The 22150-nt window shown below is 42.3% G+C and overlaps 1 protein-coding gene across 2 annotated transcripts; it reads right to left on the bottom strand.

Moving 5' to 3' along the window:
• Window positions 1-2883: 2883 nt before the first annotated feature.
• LOC311059732 (uncharacterized protein) lies at window positions 2884-21647 on the bottom strand. 2 transcript variants are annotated; one of them, XM_084077767.1, is made up of 11 exons: window positions 21602-21647; window positions 17628-17720; window positions 16721-16843; window positions 16113-16193; window positions 15884-15953; window positions 10266-10475; window positions 9178-9326; window positions 8364-8630; window positions 5278-5414; window positions 4463-4591; window positions 2884-3757 (listed from the first exon to the last, which is right to left on the bottom strand). In XM_084077767.1, exons 1-11 carry the CDS (start codon window positions 21613-21615, stop codon window positions 3333-3335), a joined length of 1698 nt encoding a protein of 565 aa, XP_083933893.1. In that variant the 5' UTR covers window positions 21616-21647; the 3' UTR covers window positions 2884-3332. The 2 variants fall into 2 exon arrangements, with proteins under 2 accessions (XP_083933893.1, XP_083933894.1); XM_084077768.1 differs by having other exon boundaries at window positions 17628-17717; window positions 21602-21621.
• Between the last annotated feature and the right edge of the window lie 503 nt (window positions 21648-22150).

The following is a 22150-nucleotide window of genomic DNA, read 5'->3' as shown; positions in this document are numbered from 1 at the left end:
ACTAGCCGGATTATAGGTGCGACACACAGACGATCAGTCTTCTTGCACTCCTTTCTGGGGCAACGTGGGTTAGCAGTGACCCGGTCAGGGCCCAGAGCGGTCAATGCGGCCATGCCATGCTCGACTGGTGGCATATATCCTAAGCCGGACACAGGAGATTAAGCCATCTTGGCCAGGCCCCTGCAACCAGCATTGAAAAATGAGGAACTGGTAGGAGTTGTCCATCCCGTCCTCAGCATATCTGAGTACCCCTCTGCTTCTGGAACAGCAGGGGATGAACGAGCCTGGGACACGCCATCCCAGATACTCCCCAGGGGGGCGGGGCCTGGGGCTGAACTACGTATACCCATTATTTTTGCTGCTGTCAACACGTGTGACACCAGCACATCACCAGCAGACACGTCCGGAGCGGACCTGGTGCTGCCTGAGACCGAAGCCTGGTCCGAATTCGGACCGCTGCCAGTTAGGGAACCAGGTGCATAGATCGAGGGCACATCGGGATCATCCCCTGGGAAAGGCTCCCCCTGAAGGGAGACTCCTGCAAGGACACAGTCTCATGCGACACTGCAGTTGAGGAGCGCTCAGCTTCAAACCTTTCCATCCGCTCAGAAAGAGACTGAATAGCCGCCAAAATCTGTATCTGAGCGGCCTCCTGCGGCTCCCCGACCTCCGGGAAGTGAGCAGGACATTTGGAAGAGGTATGCTCACGAGACCTCCCCTGACCCCGGTCACCTGAGTGACGCCGATGGCGTTTTCGGGAATGGGGAAATGGCAGACCTGAGGAGCCATAACACCCCACAGTACGCAAACGTACATGGGGGACAGAAGAAAACCCCACCAGCTGCGAACAGCGTAGTACAAGGGCCGCAATATATAATAAATAAACACCTACTCACTGTACGCGAACGTGCAAGAGGGAAGAAGCCCACCTGCTGCGAACAGCGGTCTGAGGGAAACAAACAAAGTCACGTGACACCGGTGACATTTTATGAATGAACACTTGCAAAACAGCAACGTGAAATAATACTACAACGCACGCGGACGCACGAGGGAACAGAATTAATAAGACTAACTGAATGCGAACACACAGGGAGCCAAAAAATGAAAAGAAATTACACCACCAAACTGGATGGAGAGTTATACACAAACCCCAGCAGCTGCGAACAGCGCGACGGGTATAACACTATATAAATAAACAAAGTAAGCCAAATCACGGCTGTTCTGCAAAGACAGAACTCAATAAGTAACGTACCTGAAAGGAAACCCTGTAGGCACAAACAAAACAAGTAACACAACAGCGTTTTACCCTAGCTTAGCAAAGCAACAAGCTAAGGGTTAAAGGTGAGACCGCCTCCTCGGGTCATGTGGGCATGACTATGTTGGTATTTGGTCTCGATAATAGGTAGAAGATGAGGGCATCCATTGTTATGACCGTAGTGACGGTCAGAGTGAGGTCGAAATAGATCCAATCATGATAACATAATATGATTTCCTCCACAGAACCAAATGGATCCTTACAGGCCTGTGACTCAGAGTGTACAAATGGATCCTATTTACTAAATACATTCATTTCATCTCACATGTGCAGAGAAATTAACTTTTTGTTCTTACCTCGAGTTGTACTAAGGTGCATGAACAAAGCAGCTGGTGTGTATTGTTCATGATATATAGACATTAAGGTGCAAGAAAGGTATCCACACGTTGTATACGAGATAAAGTGCACGTATCAGCGTGTGTCAAGTTCAAGAATGGTCCACAAAAGGTCACTTTCACTGGTATAATCTACAGGTAGTAGTGTAGGTCCATGAGGAAAAGCAAAAGGCCAGCCTGAAGACAGGCAGTGGTCAGGCCTTGTTCAACAGTCTAATGGTAGCAGGGTGGAAGCTGTTCATAAACCTGGCAGTCTTGCCCTTAATACTATGATATCATTTACTTTTTATTTTAAATGTAGTGTAACTGTGTAAGCGATATATTTTTTAGATAAAACAAAGTTTTGTTAAAAAGTTAAATCTCTATATTCTGATAGTAATCATTGCTATGATACACCAACACATTTTTAAAGTTGTAACTGGGGCAGCAACTATCGCTTATTAGTGATTATTTCAATTAGACTAAATCGATTAGCCTGATTAACCACGTAAGCCCTGTTATACTTTACTTACACAAAATAGTGAAAATAGCAGATATACACAAGCTCACAGCGCATCTTAAAATCATCAATTAAATCTATTAAATTGATTGATTAAATGTTGCACCCCTAGTTGAAACCTTTTGAAATAAAGTCAAAGTGAATTCTCACACACAGGAATGTTTGCTGGAATTAACTTTCTTCTTCAGGGCGTTGATTCCCTGCCCCATGGAAGAGCTGAGCAATGGTGGAATTAAATGCACTTTATTAAGAAATGTATCAATTGACAATTGACATTACTTTATTTTCAAGAACTAACACATTATAAAAGGCATGTAAACATGTTCTCACGGCAACAAGTTAACAGCTTTTCAAAATAAAGTCCATATGCAAATACTGTACATTATATATATATATATACATACACATATATCCATATATATATATATATATACACACACACACACACACACACAGCGCTCCAGGTTCACTTCACCCTTTGCCACTGTACTTTAGCCCTCTAGCTTGCCGTAGAGTAGACGGATCATCCGCCTTTTGCCAAACCTAAAAATGAACTCTAGTGTGAGCAGATAGTGGACTGATGCCCCATCAGAGCTGAAGTTGACCAGAAAGAGAACAGAGTCCTCTTTCACATGAATGGCCCAATTCCAATGTCTGCCCTAAGCCCTCAAGCCCTGCACCCTCACAGACCAATGTGAAAACAAAAATAACTCTCCTTTTCTGTTGATCCAGTTTTTGATCCACTTTTAAGAGGACCAAGTTTGGCTTACCTGGAACTGTGTCATTTTTAGATTGAGCTAAAAAGCATTATTTTACAATCTGGGCTATTCAAATTTTTGAAATATCGTGAAAATGTGTGCAAATCTTTGAATATATACATTTTTAAAGCAAACACTTTTAACTCAAATCTTTGCCTCTAGGGGGGGGTCCGTGGAACAATATATTTTGATGGGGGTCCGCGACCAAATACATATCATTTTGGGGTCCTTGACATGAAAACGCTTGAGCACCACTGATATAGAAACATACTTTTTCCGAATGTAGAATCGGCTTCAGGTCTTAATGGGTTAAAAAGGACTGTATGAGAAACAATAGTGTACAACCTCCCTGAGTATTTTGTGGACAAAGAAACCTCACCTTTTTTTCAACTAGCATGAGAGAGTACATAACATTTATTATTCTGCTACTGTACATTTCTTCCCAGAGAAAAGGCTGATTTGTGGTGCTCAATCATTTTCTTTCTTTTGATCGATTCATTATTTTCCACAGAAAAGGCTGATTTGTGATGCTCAATCATTTGCTGTCTGTTGATGGCTCTGCTGTGCGCCTGCGGGCGACCAGACGACAGACGCCTCTTGGAGCTCAGTTCAGTAACAGGACGAGGGGTTGCTGTTGGCTGACATGGGCTCAGTCGTCTCATAGCTCGCCGGACCGCCGCTGTTCTTCTGGAAGTGGGACAATCCTTACCGTAGACAGACAACATCCTTGATGGGTTGGATTTGATATGATGAAACTGCTTGGCCATGGCAGCGATGGCCTGACTGTAGATGGGGTTCTTTCTCAGGCTGCTAACGTCTCTGATCATGCTCTCCACCAGGTCCTCTGTGTCTGTTCAAACGCATTGTTCAACTTTTACAACACAAACACTTACAGTGTGCATTTCAGCACAATCTTAGGACTTACACAAATATTTGTGTGCTTTAAATTTATGTTGCTCAAAGGTTTTCTTTCAGCCGAACTACTGTATAATATAATTCTCAGTGCACAAATCATATTAAAATTGCAAATGTAATTATCCACATACCCACTTAAACCCTATATACTTTGTTGTATATCAAACCGTGAAAATAGCAAATCTCCAAATTCACAACTGAGCTTGTACTGTAGATCTGCTATTTTTACAGAATGTTCATGGGGGTAAGGCTGATTTATATTTCATTGTACGCCAGTTTCACACAGCGAAAATAGTAAATCTACAAGCTCCATATGCGTTGCAATGTGACCCATTGTGAGCTTGTAGACCTGCTATTTTGTCCATGTGACAATGGCATACGATAGAGAATTAAAAAAGTAAATTAAACCCTTCGTTGTACATCAATAGTGAAAATGGCCGGTCTTCAAACTCATAACATGGCACATGTTTATGACAGAACCCTCGCATCCCAGAATAGGGACACCAGGGTGCATGTTTTTAAGCATGTAGGGTATTTTTGAGAAATATCACCTAATAATAATGTCCTGCCCACTATAGGGACACCACGGTTACTATGGTGTTATTAGTGTTTGTAAACGTTACAAAGTTATTATTCTCACCCTCTTCATGGTCGCTTGGCACAGAAAGACACAGAAAGTCAGCAGCACTTTCATCTTCCCATTCCTCTGGATTGGTCCTGAGGTCTCCTTGGCTTGGGTTCTGCTGTGAACTTTGACCTTGGATCAAGTCTGAAGATGATGGAGACAAAAGCGTGCGTTATTTATAATGTCCCATCCTGATCCTACTGAACCGTGTTTTAAGTGTGAATTAGGTATGCAACTATCGATGACCTACTTAGAGATTATTCTATTGATTACGATGAAACAAAAAGCTTTTTTTCAATATATAAAACAAAAATGTTATCGATTTTTTTGTATACAAAATTAGTCCCATTAAATACTTACATCCTATTTTATGGTTAGTTGTACAACAGTGTCAAGCAAAAATAGTGACGAAAACCCAAATTGCACCCAACTTGTTTTGGCCTATCTCTTGGTAAATTCCCCCAGCAGGCCAATGCTTTCTTGCAGAGTTGGGACAGGATTTCACCATGTGTCACCCGCTTGATGTGGCGGTTATGACAAAGTCTAAGAGACATGACCACATTACTCCCATCCTAGCTTCCCTTCACTGGTTGCCGGTGAGTTGATTCTGAAGATTGTACTGATAACTTTTAAAGCCTTGCCAAAGGCCTGGCTCTGGAATGCCCTGCCAGAGGATGTAAGGCTAGTATAGCTAAGTCAGTGTCTTCTTTTAAAATCGCTTCTGAAAACGTATGCATACCAAAGCCTTTCCTTACACATCCAGTCAGCTGACAGACTGAGTGTGTGTGTTATGAAGTGAGGAAGTCAGTGTGTGATTTATAATCACTTACTGTCAGTCTGCTCCTCATCTGCTGTCACACACTGTAGGACGTCTGGACATGCCTTCTTCTTCTTCTTCTGACTTTCTGGCAGACTGGACAGCAGTCGGCGTCTAGATTGTGGCTTCCCTAAGATCTTGTATCGGAGGCTGTACAAAAGATTGCTTTTTAGAACATGCTTACACACACCGATCTACAAGCCTGTAACGCTGTTTGTGCATCGCTTATTTACACCAAATATTTGTCCTAGAATAGGGACACTTAGTGTGTGTGTGTGTGTGTGTGTGTGTGTGTGTGTGTGTGTGCGTGTGTAAACACAGGGTGCGTGTGACGCGTCTAGTGCAGTAGCGTAGTAGAATAGAGATGTTTGTAGTTAGTGCATGTTGCATGCCGCTTTCTGCTTGCTACTCTCTGCTTACAGCTACCGCCGCCAGCTAGCCCCCCTCGGGGGGTGAAAAGAGGAGCCGAGTGTGTAAGTCTCCTCCTGCTGGTACACAGCCTCTCCACCACCAAGACTCCTGCAGTGCCTCCCCGTGGCTACACATGGTAACTGGGTCCTTGCGGGCCCAGGCTAAACTGGAGGGGATCTCGGAGCAGCAGGGGGCCCCAGAGACGCGGCGTATAGGCCCACCGTCGTGTGGACACGCCCTGGCGCCCGTCAACCCCTGCCCCAACTATGGGTAAATAGCCCTGCTGCCTTGTGGGTAAGCCTATCAAGGCAAAGGCTAAGGGAGCACACCCTGACAGAAAAGCAATGCGCTGGCGGTGCGCTATAGGCGGGCCTTAAAAAAACCAAGGACCCGGCAGCCTCCTGCAGCCAGGATGGGGGACTGGTCGTCATGGGTCACCCACGCCACTGGGTTTACCTCATCGTGGTGAAGATAGTGCTACTGGGAAGTGCGCACCCCCTATGGCACTTAAAAATTTCCTTGCGCAGGTATCCACCTCTGACCATGGTGAAGTACCTGGACCTTACAGCGTGTTGAAGTCTGACGGCGATGGGGTTCTGGTGACGGGAGCAGGTACGAATGAACTGGAAGCTCTTAGCTAAGAACCCTGCATGGCAGCAGCACAGGGTATAGGTCGCTAACAGCTCGGACTGAGTGGAAGCTGTTTTCGGCAGACCCCTGTGCGTTTGAGCAGCCCTATTTAGGGGCCACACTGCTCACCCCAATTGGGGAAGGGCCTAGAAAAGGTGGCCTAAAAATTGCCCACTCAACCTCGCCTGGATAGGATACCGCACCTATCGGGCCATTCCATTACCGCGGTCGAAACACAAATAAAAATACGCTGCCTTCAGCGCATCCTGGGAATTACCTGGCGTGATCGTGTGCCTCACTCTGAAGTACTCTCGAAGACCAACTGCAGGAGTATTGAGGCCACAATTACTCAGCACCAGCTACGATGGCTGGGCCATGTAGTAAGGATGCCCTCAAACCGCCTGCCTCGCAGAGTGCTATATGGCCAGCTACACCATGGTCGACGCTTTGCTGGAGGGCAGAAGAAGCGCTATAAAGACCAACTGAAGACTGCGTTAAAGAAATGCAAAATCAGACCTGAGGCCCTGGAGGATGTTGCTGCTGACCGTAACACCTGGCGCCAGCTGTGCCGGGATGGGACCCAAATGCTGGAGGAGGAAAGGACAGCCAGGAGACTCAGGAGGAACACACCTACAGTTGCCGTTGCTACTACCACCACATACACTTGTCCTACCTGCAATAGGACATGTGGGTCCAGGATAGGGCTATTCAGCCACCAAAGAACTCACCGATAGAAGTGGACGTCATCATCGGATTCGATGGACAACCATAAGCAAGTAAGCATGTGTGTGTGTGTGTGTGTGTGTGTGTGTGTGTGTGTGTGTGTGTGTGTGTGTGTGTGTGTGTGTGTGTGTGCGCGCGCACACACACACATGTGCGTTGTGTGTTAAATGGCTCTATATTCTGATTTTTGAGTTTATATGCTATAGAGTTTTTGTTCAGTGACAGGGTTCTCCCCGTCTCTCAGGCTCTTCAGTAAACAAAAAATGAGAGCAAACTCATACAGGATAAACACATGAAATTGGAAGTGATGACACTAAGTTAGCAGACATAGTTTGAACTGGAATCCGATAAATGGGTACTCTCTGGCAAGGACCGCTCAGTGTAGCCTCTTCCTTACTTCCTTCACAGGTGTTACCAATTATGCTAATTAAGGCTCTGTTCCATTCTGGTGAACCAGAGTCATGGTGCGGATATTGTGCAGGTTGGCTCACTGGAAACACTCTGCTACACCAGTGGGTCTCAAATAATCCTTATGGGTCTGTAACTCTGAGAGTGTACAAAATGGAACCAAATGGATCCGTAGGCCTAAGGGTCCATTTGGTTCCATTTGTACACTCTCAGAGATATGGTGGTCCTTGAAATTATAACATTTGAGAACCACTGTGCTACACTAAATGGAACAGAGCCTTCGTTAGAGTCACTGGTAACACCTGTGAAGGAAGTAAGGAAGGGGCCCAATTTCTTTCCAATATGGCTTCTGTGCATAGAGCCTATCCACCTGTTTCCTAGGCCTTGGGTGTTCCACTTCCTGTCGGATTTCATTGGATGTCATTGGTCATCTGACCGGTTTCATTGGTTTTCATTGGATCGAAAGACAGGAAGTGGAACACAGTGAAAGGCCTAGGAAACAGGTGGATAGGCTCTATTCACAGCAGCCATATTATGAAGACATTCACAGGTATTGCCTAATGAAGGCTCTGTTCCATTCTGGTCAAACAGAGTCAGGGTGCTGATATTGTGCATGTTGGCCCATTGGAAACACTCTGTTACACCAGTGGGTCTACGGTTGGGGTCCAGGGACCCTCATGGGCTTCCAAAAGGCCCCTTACAGGTGTGTAACTCTGAGAGTGTACAAATGGAACCAAATGGACCCGTAAGGGTCCATTTGGTTCCATTTGTACACTCTCAGAGTTATGGGGGTTGTGGAAACCACTGTGCTACACTAAATGGAACAGAGCCTTCATTAGTATCATTGGTACTGTGAAGGAAGTGATAATATGGCTGCTGTGCAAAGAGCCTATTGGGGAGGAAAACCAAAACAAACTTAGAACGTACCTGCAGCAGTATCTAAGGTCAGGGCAGATGGCTCGGTCAGCAGAAGCATAGATATACTTGTCACCGTACTCCGCTTTCAGATCTTTCTGGAGTGCTGCCAGGGCAGACTTTGGAGAGAGTCCAGTTTCAAAGAGTCTGGTTAGAGTCTGGATGGCCTTGGGTCCGACGTCTCGATGCTTCAGAGCATCAGCCTCGTACACGTTGTGGTTGTGGGTGTTCTTTAGAACGATCACCGTTGGATACTGTGGCAGATGTGAGTCCTTGCTCCTGAGACAAGGAGCACAGCAATGTGTTAGCCTGTTTTGCTTAAAACGAAACGTTTACGGGGTCAAGAAGTTCAATATCTATATTCTGATAGTAATCGTTGCTATAGAATGTTTGTTCAGTAACATGGGTCTCCCTGTCTCTCCATCTCTTTAGAAAACAATGTATTATATTCAGGATATTTGTTCGGCTATTTTCAAAAATAGCCGTTCTACAAGCATGTAGATCAGAAACATTTTGAAAAATAAATAAATAATAATAAGAATAAGAATTTGGAATAATTTAGAAAACATTTTAACAACAACAAGATACTTTTCATGGGGCTCTACAAAATCTTTTCAGATGGGGGTCCTCCGTCCAGGCGTCCACGGCAAAATGCATATCAATTTAGGGGTCCTTGACATGAAAAAGTTCTGCTCTGTAGCAATGATTACCATCAGAATAATAGTAGAGCTATTTAACACTTAAACAAAAACTAAATATCACGTACTGCACCTTTAGATTTGTGGAAAAGTTTCAAAATGACAAAACGTACGTTGAATCGACTCACCGTGACATGTTTCCGTCTCCTCCTCCAGCTCTCTTCAGGGTGACGCTGAGTGTAGCCGGACAGTCGGTGTTCTTTGACGTCCTTTTGGCGTTTGCTGTGCCTGGTCTTTCTGGCCTCACTTGCACGTAGTGTTGACATTTGTACAACATCTGAAAGTGTATACTTGCAGCTTAGTTGGGTTAAATCATTTAACCACTTGAACCCTAGAATACCTATTCTTCGGGGGGGCCTTCATCGTAAAAAGCTCATCGACAAGCTGGGTAGATGGACTATTTTCAGCAATGAGATTTTGTGAGGGGGGGGGGGGGGAGTGGGGGGCAGATTATGATCACTAGACCCCGGTCTCAAGTTTACCAAGTACCCGTACATTTCTATAATTGTGTTTACATTAAAGACACTATGACATCAAAATCAATGTTTACACTATCTATATTGTGGGGTTGGGGGGGGGGGGGGGGGGGGGGGGGTCATCTTGCACAAGGGGGCGTACCCTTAATTTGGTTTACACCAAAATGTTGTTTGTGAATCAGTTTGTTTATCCTTATTTATTAAGATGGTAAACATCACTAGAGTCATTTCACAGTGAACTGACAGTATGTAAACGGTGAGGTTCTCGTATAAGCCCTGCTAGGGTTTCTTACCTCACCGGCACAACAATATTCTGTCATCTTACATAGGAAAGAAGTAGTATACTGATTTATGTATATGTATATGATTCCTGCTGTGCAAATCAATAAACAGCAGTGGCAACACAGACGTGTGTTTTGGGAGTGATTAATTGATATTAATCACTTAATTAATTAACTCACCGAGTGCCAGAATTATTTCTGGCTATGTTGTCTCCGTGCCAGAGATTTTTTCAACGTAAAAAAAAAGTGCTTAGGAAGCGAGATACAGCCTTTTTCAGTTATAAGTTAAACAAGGAGTGGATGGAGCTGCAAATCTTCAGATAATGATATATTGGATTCATTATTAATTCATAAACTACTAAATTGGGGAGAATAAGGGGTAAACATTGTGGTGTGTTTTCTATGCTTCTACGGCACTTATTCTGTATTAGGCAGGCACAGCTGTTAATGCCTCATTACCTTATAGAGAACCTTTTGGCCTTTCTTTGGTTTTGTGACCCTAACCCTCCATGTCACAGGGGTGCAGCGCGTCTTCAGAAACCACTCTTTGATGTCTTCTTGGGTCTTCAATGGGAGCCGTACAGTAGCACAGAGAGCACTGTGGTCCATGTCCGTAGGTCTCTCCTCAACAGAGCACACGTGATAGTCATACCCAGGTGGCAGCCAGGTCTATGGAGCATAAATGGAAGAGAAATGTACTTTATCTCAAGCAATCAAGCAAAAAAAGACCCTATTAGAACAGTGTTTCTGAAAGTGTGGTCCGGGGGAGTCCCCCAGAGGTCCTTGAGGGGGTTCCAGGGGGTCCCTGGCAAAGAAACCACGTGAGGCGTTGACCCATTTATTCTAAAAACACCTTCTGAATCCTGACCTAAGTTTTCTGAAAAACATATTTTTCTATTAAAATAAAATACAAAAAATAACGCTGCTATATACTGTATACAGCAGGGGTCTTCAACCTTTTCAGCCCAAGGACCCCCTAACTGAGAGAGGGATAAAGCAGGGACCCCCCACTATATATTACTGTACATACAATTGTGTTGCAGATTAAAGCTTTTCCTAGATGTTGGATTTATGTTAACGTGTATGTTCAGACATTTAACCACTTAACACATTGACTGCCTGAATTATTTTTCACTTATTTTGTTATTCATGCCAGAGATTTTTCAATGAAAAAAAGAAAAGTACTCAGGAGCCGAGATACAAAATTTTAAAGTTTTAAGTTAACAAGGAAGTGGATGAGAGTAAAGATCTTCGAAAATTCATATCTCCTTGGTCTTTGGGTAAAAAAAAAAAAAATTTTTTTTTTTGCTAAAATCGAATTAACTCGATCTTGGCAGGCAAGTGATAATAAGCTAATATCGAGTTAATTCGATCTAGGCAGTCAATGTGTTAAACCGCCAATATTTAGTAAACTTTCACTCTGTACTTGGTCTGCTCTTTTTCCCCTCTTAGCCGAAAATGGCCGATCTACAAGCTCACAACGCCTCGCAGCGCGAGGCGTTGTGAGCTTGTAGATCGGCTATTTTCGGCTAAAGTTGTCCTTAGAATACACAGAGATATGGCGGACCCCCTGTAGCAAGGCAAGTCATATTCAGTCTTGAATATAACACTTTTTATTTAAAGGTAGGGTAAGTGATATTTTTGGGGAAATTTTCTTTCTTTTTTGGTCAAAAAGGTTAAAGTACTATATTCTGATAGTAATCATTGCTACAGAGCGTTTGTTCGGTCACAGGGGTCTCTCCAGCTCTTTAGTAAACGCAATATAGTACATTTTCAGGAAGGTGACAACATTTAAGCCAATCAGGAGAGAGCACTGAAAATGCATTGTCTGTTTAATAAAGAGCTGGAGAGACATGGGAGACTCCTTTTACTGAACCAACACTCTATAGCAATGAGTACTATCAGAATATAGAGCTATTTAACACTGTTACTGAACCAACACTCTATAGCAATGATTACTATCAGAATATAGAGCTATTTAACACAGTTACTGAACAAGCACTCTATAGCAATGATTACTATCAGAATATAGAGCTATTTAACACTGTTACTGAACAAGCACTCTATAGCAATGAGTACTATCAGAATATAGAGCTATTTAACACTAATTTTAACTAAAGTAAATCACTTACCCTACCTTTAATACCAATTTATCAATAACAGAAAAGTACACAATACCACCAATTACTCAGATGTGGATACATTCTGTCCCCATATTTTATAGAGTTCACCACATGGACATGCACTAAATAAACAAACAAACATCACTGTCTCATCATGATTAATCTCTCAAGAACAGATTCTGACCTGCGATGGAATCTGTCGGAGCGGTTCGTCCTAACGTGTGCGCATTGGCTACAAGTGGGCGTGCCTTCAGATCAGGAAGTGGGCCGCGCTTTACCCAATCAAATGTAGTGGGCGGGATTCACGTGTCCATCCACCCTTCCCCCCTCGAAACTAGCCGAAACTAATTTAACAATAGCGTCCTCGGAGCGGACAAAACCACGGAAAGATATTCACATTTTAAATTACTCTTTCATCATAGAAACAAGTGGGCTTATAACCAAAACCATCCATGTTCTCTGGGAGAAGTGGTGTTAGTGTTCCGTGTAGAAATATTGTTAGTGGGAATGAAAAGGTAGTCGCACCAACCGGAAGTGATGCGCTGAAGGCAGACATGAAACCGGAGTTTACCTGCACACTGGTCTTCCATTTTCCTCCCGCCAGACCCCACAGACAATATCAGAAAACAGAGGTCGCTGTTTTTCATTTTCTGTGGGGTCTGGCTACGCGAGACTACATCATGATCGATCCCCTCAATCAAGCTTGCTTATCAATCAGATTCATTATCGATCCTTTACTATTAGTCGTTGGCAAATTTGGCAAATGTGAAACACAGCTCTTTATTACTTGGCTTTCCAAATGATGTTTCATTACAGAAGGCAAGTGACACACTTGTAGTTTGCTAAATTCATATTGGAGAAACCGTTTTGTTTTCACACTGGTTGGGGTAATGTGTGTAATGTGTGTCACTTTAACCCATTGAGACCTGAAGCCGATTCTCCTAAATCTCAAAAAACGTACGTGTCCATATCAGTGGTGCTCAATCTTTTTCATGTCAAGGACCCCCAAAATTATATGTATTTGGCCGCAGACCCCCCATCAAAATATTTTGTTCCAGGGACCCCCCAGAAGCAAAGATTTGAGTTAAGAATGTTTGCTTTAAAAATATATATGTTCAAAGATTTGCACACATTTTCACACATTTTCAAAAATAGCAGATCTACAAGCTCGTAGCGCGGCACTCGGTGCCGCGCTATGAGCTTGTATATCTGCTATTTTTGAATAGCCCAAAGTGTAAAATAATGCTTTTTAGCTCAAATCTAAAAATGACACAGTTCCAGGTCTTAATGGGTTAAAACCTAATTTGTACTTTGTTGTAAGACTGTGTCGCACGCCCAAAATAGCCCATCTACAAGCTCACAACGCGTCACGCACACCGCAACTCGTTGCGAGCTTGTAGATCTGCTACTTTCGGGCAGGCATAGACCAAGAGGTCGGATTGATGACAATGTCATTCTATGAGACAGTATGCTCCATTGCCGTGTCTCTGAATTCAGTCTCTCGTTCACTACTGCCTACATAGGGAGTCGGATATAGAGCACTATGACTAAACAGTGAACTCATCTGCAAAATAAAATATTAAAAACGATACTTTACGTAGTCGCTGTCGCACAGTTGGCTGAGATCAGCTCTACCTCCCCTATCTGTCCCCTATCAGGCAACCAGAGAGCTCTACCTCCCCTATCTGTCCCCTATAAGCCAACCAGAGAGCTCTACCTCCCCTATCTGTCCCCTATCAGCCAACCAGAGAGCTCTACCTCCCCTATCTGTCCCCTATCAGCCAACCAGAGAGCTCTACCTCCCCTATCTGTCCCCTATCAGCCAACCAGAGAGCTCTACCTCCACTATCTGTCCCCTATAAGCCAACCAGAGAGCTCTACCTCCCCTATCTGTCCCCTATCAGCCAACCAGAGAGCTCTACCTCCCCTATCTGTCCCCTATAAGCCAACCAGAGAGCTCTAATATCACCATAAAGTACATTTGGGTGTCCTCACCACAATCACTCAAATATCATGAAAATGTAACAAAATAATGAAACTCTGAGGTCTTATTATGAATGGCCAAACATTTACACACTTATCAGTACAATGATGAGTCTCTGGAAATGTGTTTCCTTCATTTTATACAGATCTGTAACATTGGATGTATATGGTTTTGGCATGTCCCACACACCACTCTGCTAACTACAGTGTGTCTAATAAGTGGTTAATTTTTTGATTTTTCTTTTTCTTTTTACATAGTTTGATTGTCCACAACACCTTATTTGATAAAACAAGTCATTTTGATTTTAAATCATATGATGTAGTCTGTTTTTATAATCATATTGAACATTTTTTGTGTGTCCCTGACATTGCTGTCCACCCTGTCATTTGGGGGTAAACTGGCCCTTTAAGAAACTTACTTAAGTTTAAGTTCCCTTGTTGTCTTCTTCCTGTCTTACTTCAATGGAGGCTGAAGCTATGGCAAGTTGCCAGTACATATTTACACTTATATATATTGTATTTTTCATAGTTTATGTGTGTAGTTGTATGTTGTCAAGCTTAGCATGTCCACTCTGTCATACTGAAATATCAATGAATATAAAAACTTTTCTGAAATTTGAAATATATCTGTTAAAAAGTATAGAGTCACCTTGCTAACTGAGCTAAGTTGCTAACAGAAGGTCCAACATGTGCCAATTAAATCCTAAAACTGACCCAAAGTTCCATCCTGTCATTGTCCACCCTTTGATTTTTTCCTGACAGGGTGGACATATTTTACTGTTGACATATATTACAGTTAATTCATAAAAAGTGTGGTAGCTTGACCAACATGCATTTCTAACTGTACAACATCCACTTAATACAATGAGTAAAAAGTTAAATGGAAAATCACAGTTTAAAAAAAAAAAAAAAGCTAAGTCCCAAATGTACCTTATGGTGATATTGACTCCCTGGCTATAAGCCAACCAGAGAGCTCTACCTCCCCTATCTGTCCCCTATCAGCCAACCAGAGAGCTCTACCTCCCCTATCTGTCCCCTATAAGCCAACCAGAGAGCTCTACCGCCCCTATCTGTCCCCTCTCCACCACCCCGCTGCTTTCAACGCGTCGGAAACGACTGAGCTCGCTCACTCCAACTTTCGAACCGACACAACAGTGTACACACCGCCCATTCAGCAACATATTTTCGGCCACAGACGCTTTCCAACACATATCGCCACCAACGTCGGTTTGGTGCGTTGCAGGCTTTACTCGCGAATCAATTTCAGCACAAACTGTATGACAGAAGCATTCGAAAATTGTGTGTGTCAACAGTCTGGCTCAGAGACTTACAGAGTAAGTAAAGGTCGTGCCTTCGTATAAAAAAAACATTAGTGAGGAAACGTTATATGAAGATAGGGTTGAAAAGGGGTTAAGTGCTCCTTTATAGACCTGGAACACCTATACGTTGTTATACCTTTCAATCCGGGAACAACAAAATATTTGAGTTAAAATCTGAAGCTTTTCATAAAACTTAGGTCAGGATTTAGAAGGCGTTTTCAGGATCGGCCTCAGGTCTAAATGGGTTAAGTAATACACTAAACAATAGGCTCTATGCACAGCAGCTATTTTGGAGAGAAATTGGGCATCTTCTTACTTCCTTCACAGGTGTTACCAATGATACTAATGAAGGCTTTGTTAGCACAGTGGTTCATGTAGCACAGTGGTTCAGGTAGCACAGCTCAAACATTTGGTGGTTTCAGGTAGCACAGCTCAAACATTTAATTTCAAGGACCCCCATAACTCTGAGAGTTACACACCTTTTAAAATGCACAATATCAGCACCCTGACTCTGTTTGACCAGAATGGAACAGAGCCTTCATTAGTATCATCGGCAACACCTGTGAAGGAAGTAAGGAGAGGCCCAATTTCTCTCCAAAATGGCTGCTGTGCATAGAGCCTATTCAGATTGTGTCATATATCCTAGTGTTACCTGTAAGGCAGGATGCTGAGAAACATCTACACCACAGCATGATGTTGCTCTTCTACGCTCTGAAGTGATGCTGTAAAGAGACGAGACTAATGTAAGCATTTGGAGTGAAGCAGCCTCATCGTGATAGAACACTACTGAATAAATCCATTTAATGAAGAGCAAAAGGAAGGACCAACTTGTGGCACCATCTGGCATTACATTTACCAACTGACGGTTACAAGCTTCTTACCTCGTCGTCTCAGTTAAGTTCCGCGTTCTGTCGTCTGTTCTGGAGACTGCAGCGTCGCCCGGGCCTCGCTGACGGAGCGGACTGTTTGGAAAAACAGACATGTGTGTCATTCTGAGTGAAACAGCTTCAGGTAGAACACTGTGAAATAACTCAACGTATTACATGGCTTGTTTGAATGCTTGATTCTGATTGGTCAATCGCTGAATTCAGCGGTGTGTTATTTCTGAATAATGACCGTTCCGCTCAACAACAAAATCCGGCGGGATTATAGGCAAATCCTCCAGTATATAGAATGGGGGCGAGTGTGTCCGGTTACCTTATGGAATACTTTCATTTGTTTACCAAGGCAAACGTCTCCACCCAGCCCAATACTTATGGAATACTTTCATTGCCGTAAGCAAGGAAATACTTTGTTTTGTTTTTACTTTAGGGTCAATTTATTTATTTAGACGTGTAATAAGCGGGGGAGGTGGTCATAATTGAAAATTAAAGCCCTTCAGCGTGATTATCCACCTCCGTGTCGGTGGATAATCAACCTGTCGTGCTTTCATTTTCAATAATGACCACCTGCCCGTACATCATCCCTTGCTTAATAAAGAACGTCTTACCTCACTGTCTCAGTTAATGTCTGTGTTCTGTGGTCTGTTTTAGCCAAGGCCGTTGGAAGTAGGAGAACTGAGGGTGCTGCAGCACCCACTGGTGGATGGTATAAGACCTGCATGTTCACAACTCTAAATTTAAAAAAAAAGAAAATGAATACATTATTTTTTGTTGTTGATGTTCATATTGTAATGGTATTGCAGTGCCGTTGTATAATGTTTGTCTATAGTTTGTGCTACCCTTAGAATGGCAGATAGTGCATACATTGCATACATGCAATGTATGTTACTATATCAGTTTGTGTCTGCAGTCAGATCATCATCTGCTTTGTGAGTAAATAATAGTGTCATCGGATGCTGTTTTTATCATTGTTTATTGTGTAAATCTGGCTTTCCTGCTAGCTTGTGTATGTTTCCTTACATGATTAGCATTCCATTCATAGACCAAATATATTTTCATCAAAGTATACTCATTTGTTATGCCTAACAACGCCCCCCAATAGGCTCTATGCACAGCAGCCATATTGGGAAGGAATTGGGCCCCTTCCTTACTTCCTTCACAGGTGTTACCAATAATACTAATTAAGGCTCTGTTCCATTTAGTTTAGCACAGTGGTGGTTATTTTCAAGGACCCCCATAACTCTGAGAGTGTACAAATGGACCCAAATGGACCCTTACGGGTCCATTTGGTTCCATTTGTACACTCTCAGAGTTACACACCCACCATAAGGGGCCATTTGGGAACCAAAATGGAGTGTTTCTAGTGAGCCAACATGCACGATATCAGCACCCTAACCAGAATGGAACAGAGCCTTCATTAGTATCACATTGGTAACACCTGTGAAGGAAGTAAAAAGAGGCCCAATTTCTTTCCAATATGGCTGCTGTGCATAGAGCCAATACCCCCTCCTATACCTGAAATATGGTCCTACAGCCATGGTTTTGGGGACTTCAGCGTTGTGCGTCATATTCTTCTTGTCGCCCGGGCCTTGCAGGTAGAGCAGACTGCTTTGAAAGAGACACATTGTATCATGTTGAGTGAAAGACATTCAGGTATAAATAACACTGTGAAATAACTCCATTTAATGCAGTAAGACCTGGAACGCATCTGTGTCATTTTTTGGATTTGAGCTAAAAAGCATTATTTTACAATTTGGCTATTCAAAAATAGCAGTTATAGAAACTCATAGCGCGGCACCGAGTGTCGCGCTGCAAGCTTGTAGATCTGCTATTTTTGTAAGATCTTGAAAATGTGTGCAAATCTTTGAATATATACAGTATACGCATTAAGACCCCTCAGGGCCGTGGAACACCACAAAATCGAAGGCCCCCCAGTCGCGTAATTTCATGCGCACAACATGCGCGCGTGCGCGAAGCGCACATTTTTCGGGTCTAATTTTTTTCTAATTTTTCGGGTCTAATTCGTGGAACGCCAGTTCCACTAAGTTCCGCGGTTAATGCGGCCCTGACAGTATATTCTTTTAAAGCGAACATTTTTAACGCAAATCTTTGCTTCTGGGGGTCCCTGGAACAAAATATTTTGAGATGGCCAAATAGATGTCATTTTGGGGGTCCTTGACATGAAAAAGTTTGAGCACCACTGATAAAAACATCAGAATACTGTTGGGATTTAGAAGACATTTGTAGAATCGGCTTCAGGTCTTAATGGGTTAATGCAGAAAGCATTTTTTTTGGTGGCAACAGAAGGTGTTTTGTTAAAAGGTTAAGGCTTTATATTGTGACATCTGCTATTTTTTAGTTTTGAAAAATCTTTAAAGTATTGGAAATGTTTGAATAATTTTTTTTTTTTTACACAAATCTTCACTTCTGGGGGTCCCTGGCACTAAACCTTTTCAAATGGGGGGGTCTGTGGCCAAATACACATCAGTTCGGGGGTTCCTTGACACACGAAAAAGTGTCAAGGACAGAGGAGGGCCTCTTCCCAGTGGGACCGGAGACGAGGGCGTGGCTGCACGACACAAGAGTTGAGCATTTGATGCCAATACACGGAAAAGGTGTTTGTTCACAGTAACAGTGTTAAATAGTTCTATATTGTGATAGTAATCATTGTTATAGTGTTAATATTTTCATTTCCATTTCATTGATTTATTTATTTTGAACACAAAAGACAAAGGAGAAAAAGGGAAAAATTTGATTAAAAAAACAGCGCCAATTTTTTTTTAACATCATCCTTAAATTATATTCGATGTTCGAAAAAGGAGTAGGAAGAAGTTTTGTGAAAACTTATCAGGTCCTACCCCTTCTTTATGTGTCTCAAATATCTTATAAAATTAAGAAAATATATTTTGGCTTTCTGCCTCGCACACACTTTCATTTAAAAACAAAACAAAACACAAGTAAAAAGAAACCAATAAACAGTCAAGTATACTAGACAGTCGAAATTATGCTCCAGATCTAAACCTACATCTGTTATACCTAACTGGCTATTCTATCTAACTATTTCATGTCAAGGACCCCCAAATTGACACTTAATAGCCCGCAGACCCCCATTTCAAAAGATATGCCAGGGACCCCCATAAGAGAAGATTTTTTTACGGCTCTAGCAGTGATTCTCAACCATTTTAATTTCAAGGACCCCCAGTTTGACATGCATTAGGGCTACGGACCCCCATTTAATGGCATTTCTATCTCTGGGACCCCAATTCACATTGTAAAATCAATGTCAATTTAACTCTGAGAGTGTACAAATGGAACCAAATGGACCTGTTAGGGTCCATATGGTTCCATTTGTACACTCTCAGAGTTACAGACCCATAAGGGTCCATTTGGTGCCTAATCTATCATTTAGCTGGGGACCCCCTGGAACTCCCTCAGGGACTCCTGGACCCCACTTTGAGAACCAATGATCTATTTAGTACATCCATTTTAAACATTTGCTTGAACGTATTCCATGTCACACTTTGTTTCAATTCATCTCTACATTTGTTCCACAGAGTAACTCCTTTAACAGAAATACAGTGATATTTTGCATTATCATTGTGTTTGTTCACTGTTCAGAAGAATTTCATACAATCAGGAGAGAGAATCTAAGCTGCCGAATTTTAGAAATGGCAGCTTAGATTTTATAGTATATATTTTTTGGGGGAGGTGGTCAAAGACGTATAAGATTTTCAAGGTATCAAACACCTTTTAACGGCAATTAAAATACCCTAAACAGGTTTTCTTATGTTCAATGCCTTAATAATAGCATAGGGTTAAAGTTGCACCTTATGACATGTTTCTGTTCCAAAGGTTACTAGAGTAAGAGACTGTGAAATCATCAAATATATCACAGAGATTTTATCAACTTAACACATTGATGGAAGGACTTCAGTGGCTCTTTGTTATGACACAGTCACATGATTAAAATCATGTAATATGATTTAAAATGGCTTATTTTTTAGCTGTTTTGCACTGAATGACATTGATGAAGAACAACAGTCTGGACAAAAGTGTTTAAGAATAAATAACCATTTTTTGATGTGCTCCATAATCTTTTTAAGGATGCATTTTAACATTTGAAAAATACTTTTGTCAATACGATTTTGCCCTGACAGTTACACAGAATTCCATGTTGCCACTTTAGAGCTGAATAACTAAATCAAATAAATGGTTTACAATATGAATATTTCTGGGTTGAAAGAAAGGTATCAGTTGAGTTATTTAATATTATATATTATACATAATGTATGTTGGAATGATGGAAAGAGCCCTCTTACTGGACAAACACTCTACTGTACAACACTGATTACTATGGGAATATAGAGCTCATGTACACTTGTAAAATATCACTTACAACACCTTTAATAAGGGCTTTTTATCTCATTGTCTCAAACGCTAAAATCAATAATATCTGGATTCTGCTGCTCCTATGTCTCTCATATGTCTCCCATGTCACCTGTCTCCTATGTCTCCTATGCATTATATGTCTCTCATGTCCCCTATGTCAGTGGTTCTCAACCTTTTCAGGCCACGGCCCCCAAAAATAATCCTATTAAAACCAGGGACCCCCCAAAATAATCATATTAGAACTGGGGACCCCCCCAAAATAATCATATTAGAAGTGAGGACCCCCCAAAATAATCATATTAGAACTGGGGACCCCCCCACCCTGACAAGCACATGGAATTATAGGTTATAGTTGAGACATAACATTTTGTTCCACTGATAAATATTGTGAAAATAGCTGATGATGATCTACGAGCTCACATTTGCGAGGCGTTGTGAGCTTGTAGATCAGCTATTTTCACAAGTTTTGCCTATTTCTCATTATTATTGGACAATGTGGCCAATGTTTGACCAGTTTCTAAAGTATAGTTTGCTGATTACTGCGACCCACAGGTTGAGAACCACTGCTCTATGTCATTGGTTCTCAAAGTGGGGTCCGGGGACCCCCAGGGGTACTTGAGGGGGTTCCAGGGGGTCCCCAGCTAAATGATGGGTAGGAACCAAATGGACCCGTTAGGGTCCATTTGGTTCCATTTGTACACTCTCAGAGTTAAATTAACATTGATTTTACAATATGAATTGGGGTCCCAGGGATGGAAATGCCATTAAATGGGGGTCTGTAGCCTAATGCATGTCAAACTGGGGGTCCTTGAAATTAAAATGGTTGAGAATCACTGCTAGAGAGACGTAAAAAATCTTCTCTTATGGCATATATTTTTCAAATGGGGGTCCGCGGGCTAATAAGTGTCAATTTGGGGGTCCTTGACATGAAAAAGTTTGAGAACCACCGCTGCCTGTCTCCTTACTGTTTCTCTGCTCTGTTTAGGATGTGAAATAAATACTACATTATATTTGGTCACGTCCAGTAACTAGTAACGTATCTAGATAGTAAGTAGTTTGTAGATACATGTTAAAGTAATTTGTTGTTTAAAGGGTCCTACCTCGTCTGTTGCATTATATATATCTGTGGTCTGTTGTAGACATAGGTTGTAGAGTCAAAGGGGGAATCATTGGGACGTTGCACTGTTGTGTTCCGTTCACAACACTGGTCCGACTGAAGCCTGTGTCACCAGACTTTAGTTCCGCACTCAGTGCCCAGTTTAGAGAAGCTCAATAAAGTTACAATAGATACATGAAAAGAAAAAAGGAAACGATTGTGTCCGGTGTCTGTCTCTCTCTCTCTCTCTCTCTCTCTCTCTCTCTCTCTCTCTCTCTCTCTCTCTCTCTCTCTCTCTCTCTCTCTCTCTCTCTCTCTCTCTCTCTCTCCCCCTCCCTCCCTCTCTCTCCCCCCCTCCTCGCCCCTGTAAAAGTTATAACCTAACCCCCCCCCCGTTTTTTTCTCTAACTTTTGACTGTATATATTTATTTTGTATACTGTTTTTATGATGTTCTGCATAGTAGTGTATGACTGTCTGTCATTTAATGTCTCTATAAATTGAGTGTGACGCGTTGTGAGCTTGTGGATCGGCTATTTTCAAATATGTAGTACT

Source organism: Gymnoscopelus microlampas (assembly GCF_963454915.1).
Source record: "Gymnoscopelus microlampas genome assembly, chromosome: 14".
NCBI classification, from domain to species: domain Eukaryota; kingdom Metazoa; phylum Chordata; class Actinopteri; order Myctophiformes; family Myctophidae; genus Gymnoscopelus; species Gymnoscopelus microlampas.
The sequence above is the reverse complement of the archived record's forward strand: the minus strand, read 5'-3'. Positions and strand labels throughout refer to the sequence as shown.

Coding starts and splice junctions, on each gene's coding strand:
- LOC311059732 (XM_084077767.1), bottom strand. Junction 16,844..17,627: donor GCTGTAGGACCATATTTCAG/GTATAGGAGGGG, acceptor TTTTAAATTTAG/AGTTGTGAACATGCAGGTCT. Junction 3,758..4,462: donor GCCAAGCGACCATGAAGAGG/GTGAGAATAATA, acceptor GCGTTTGAACAG/ACACAGAGGACCTGGTGGAG.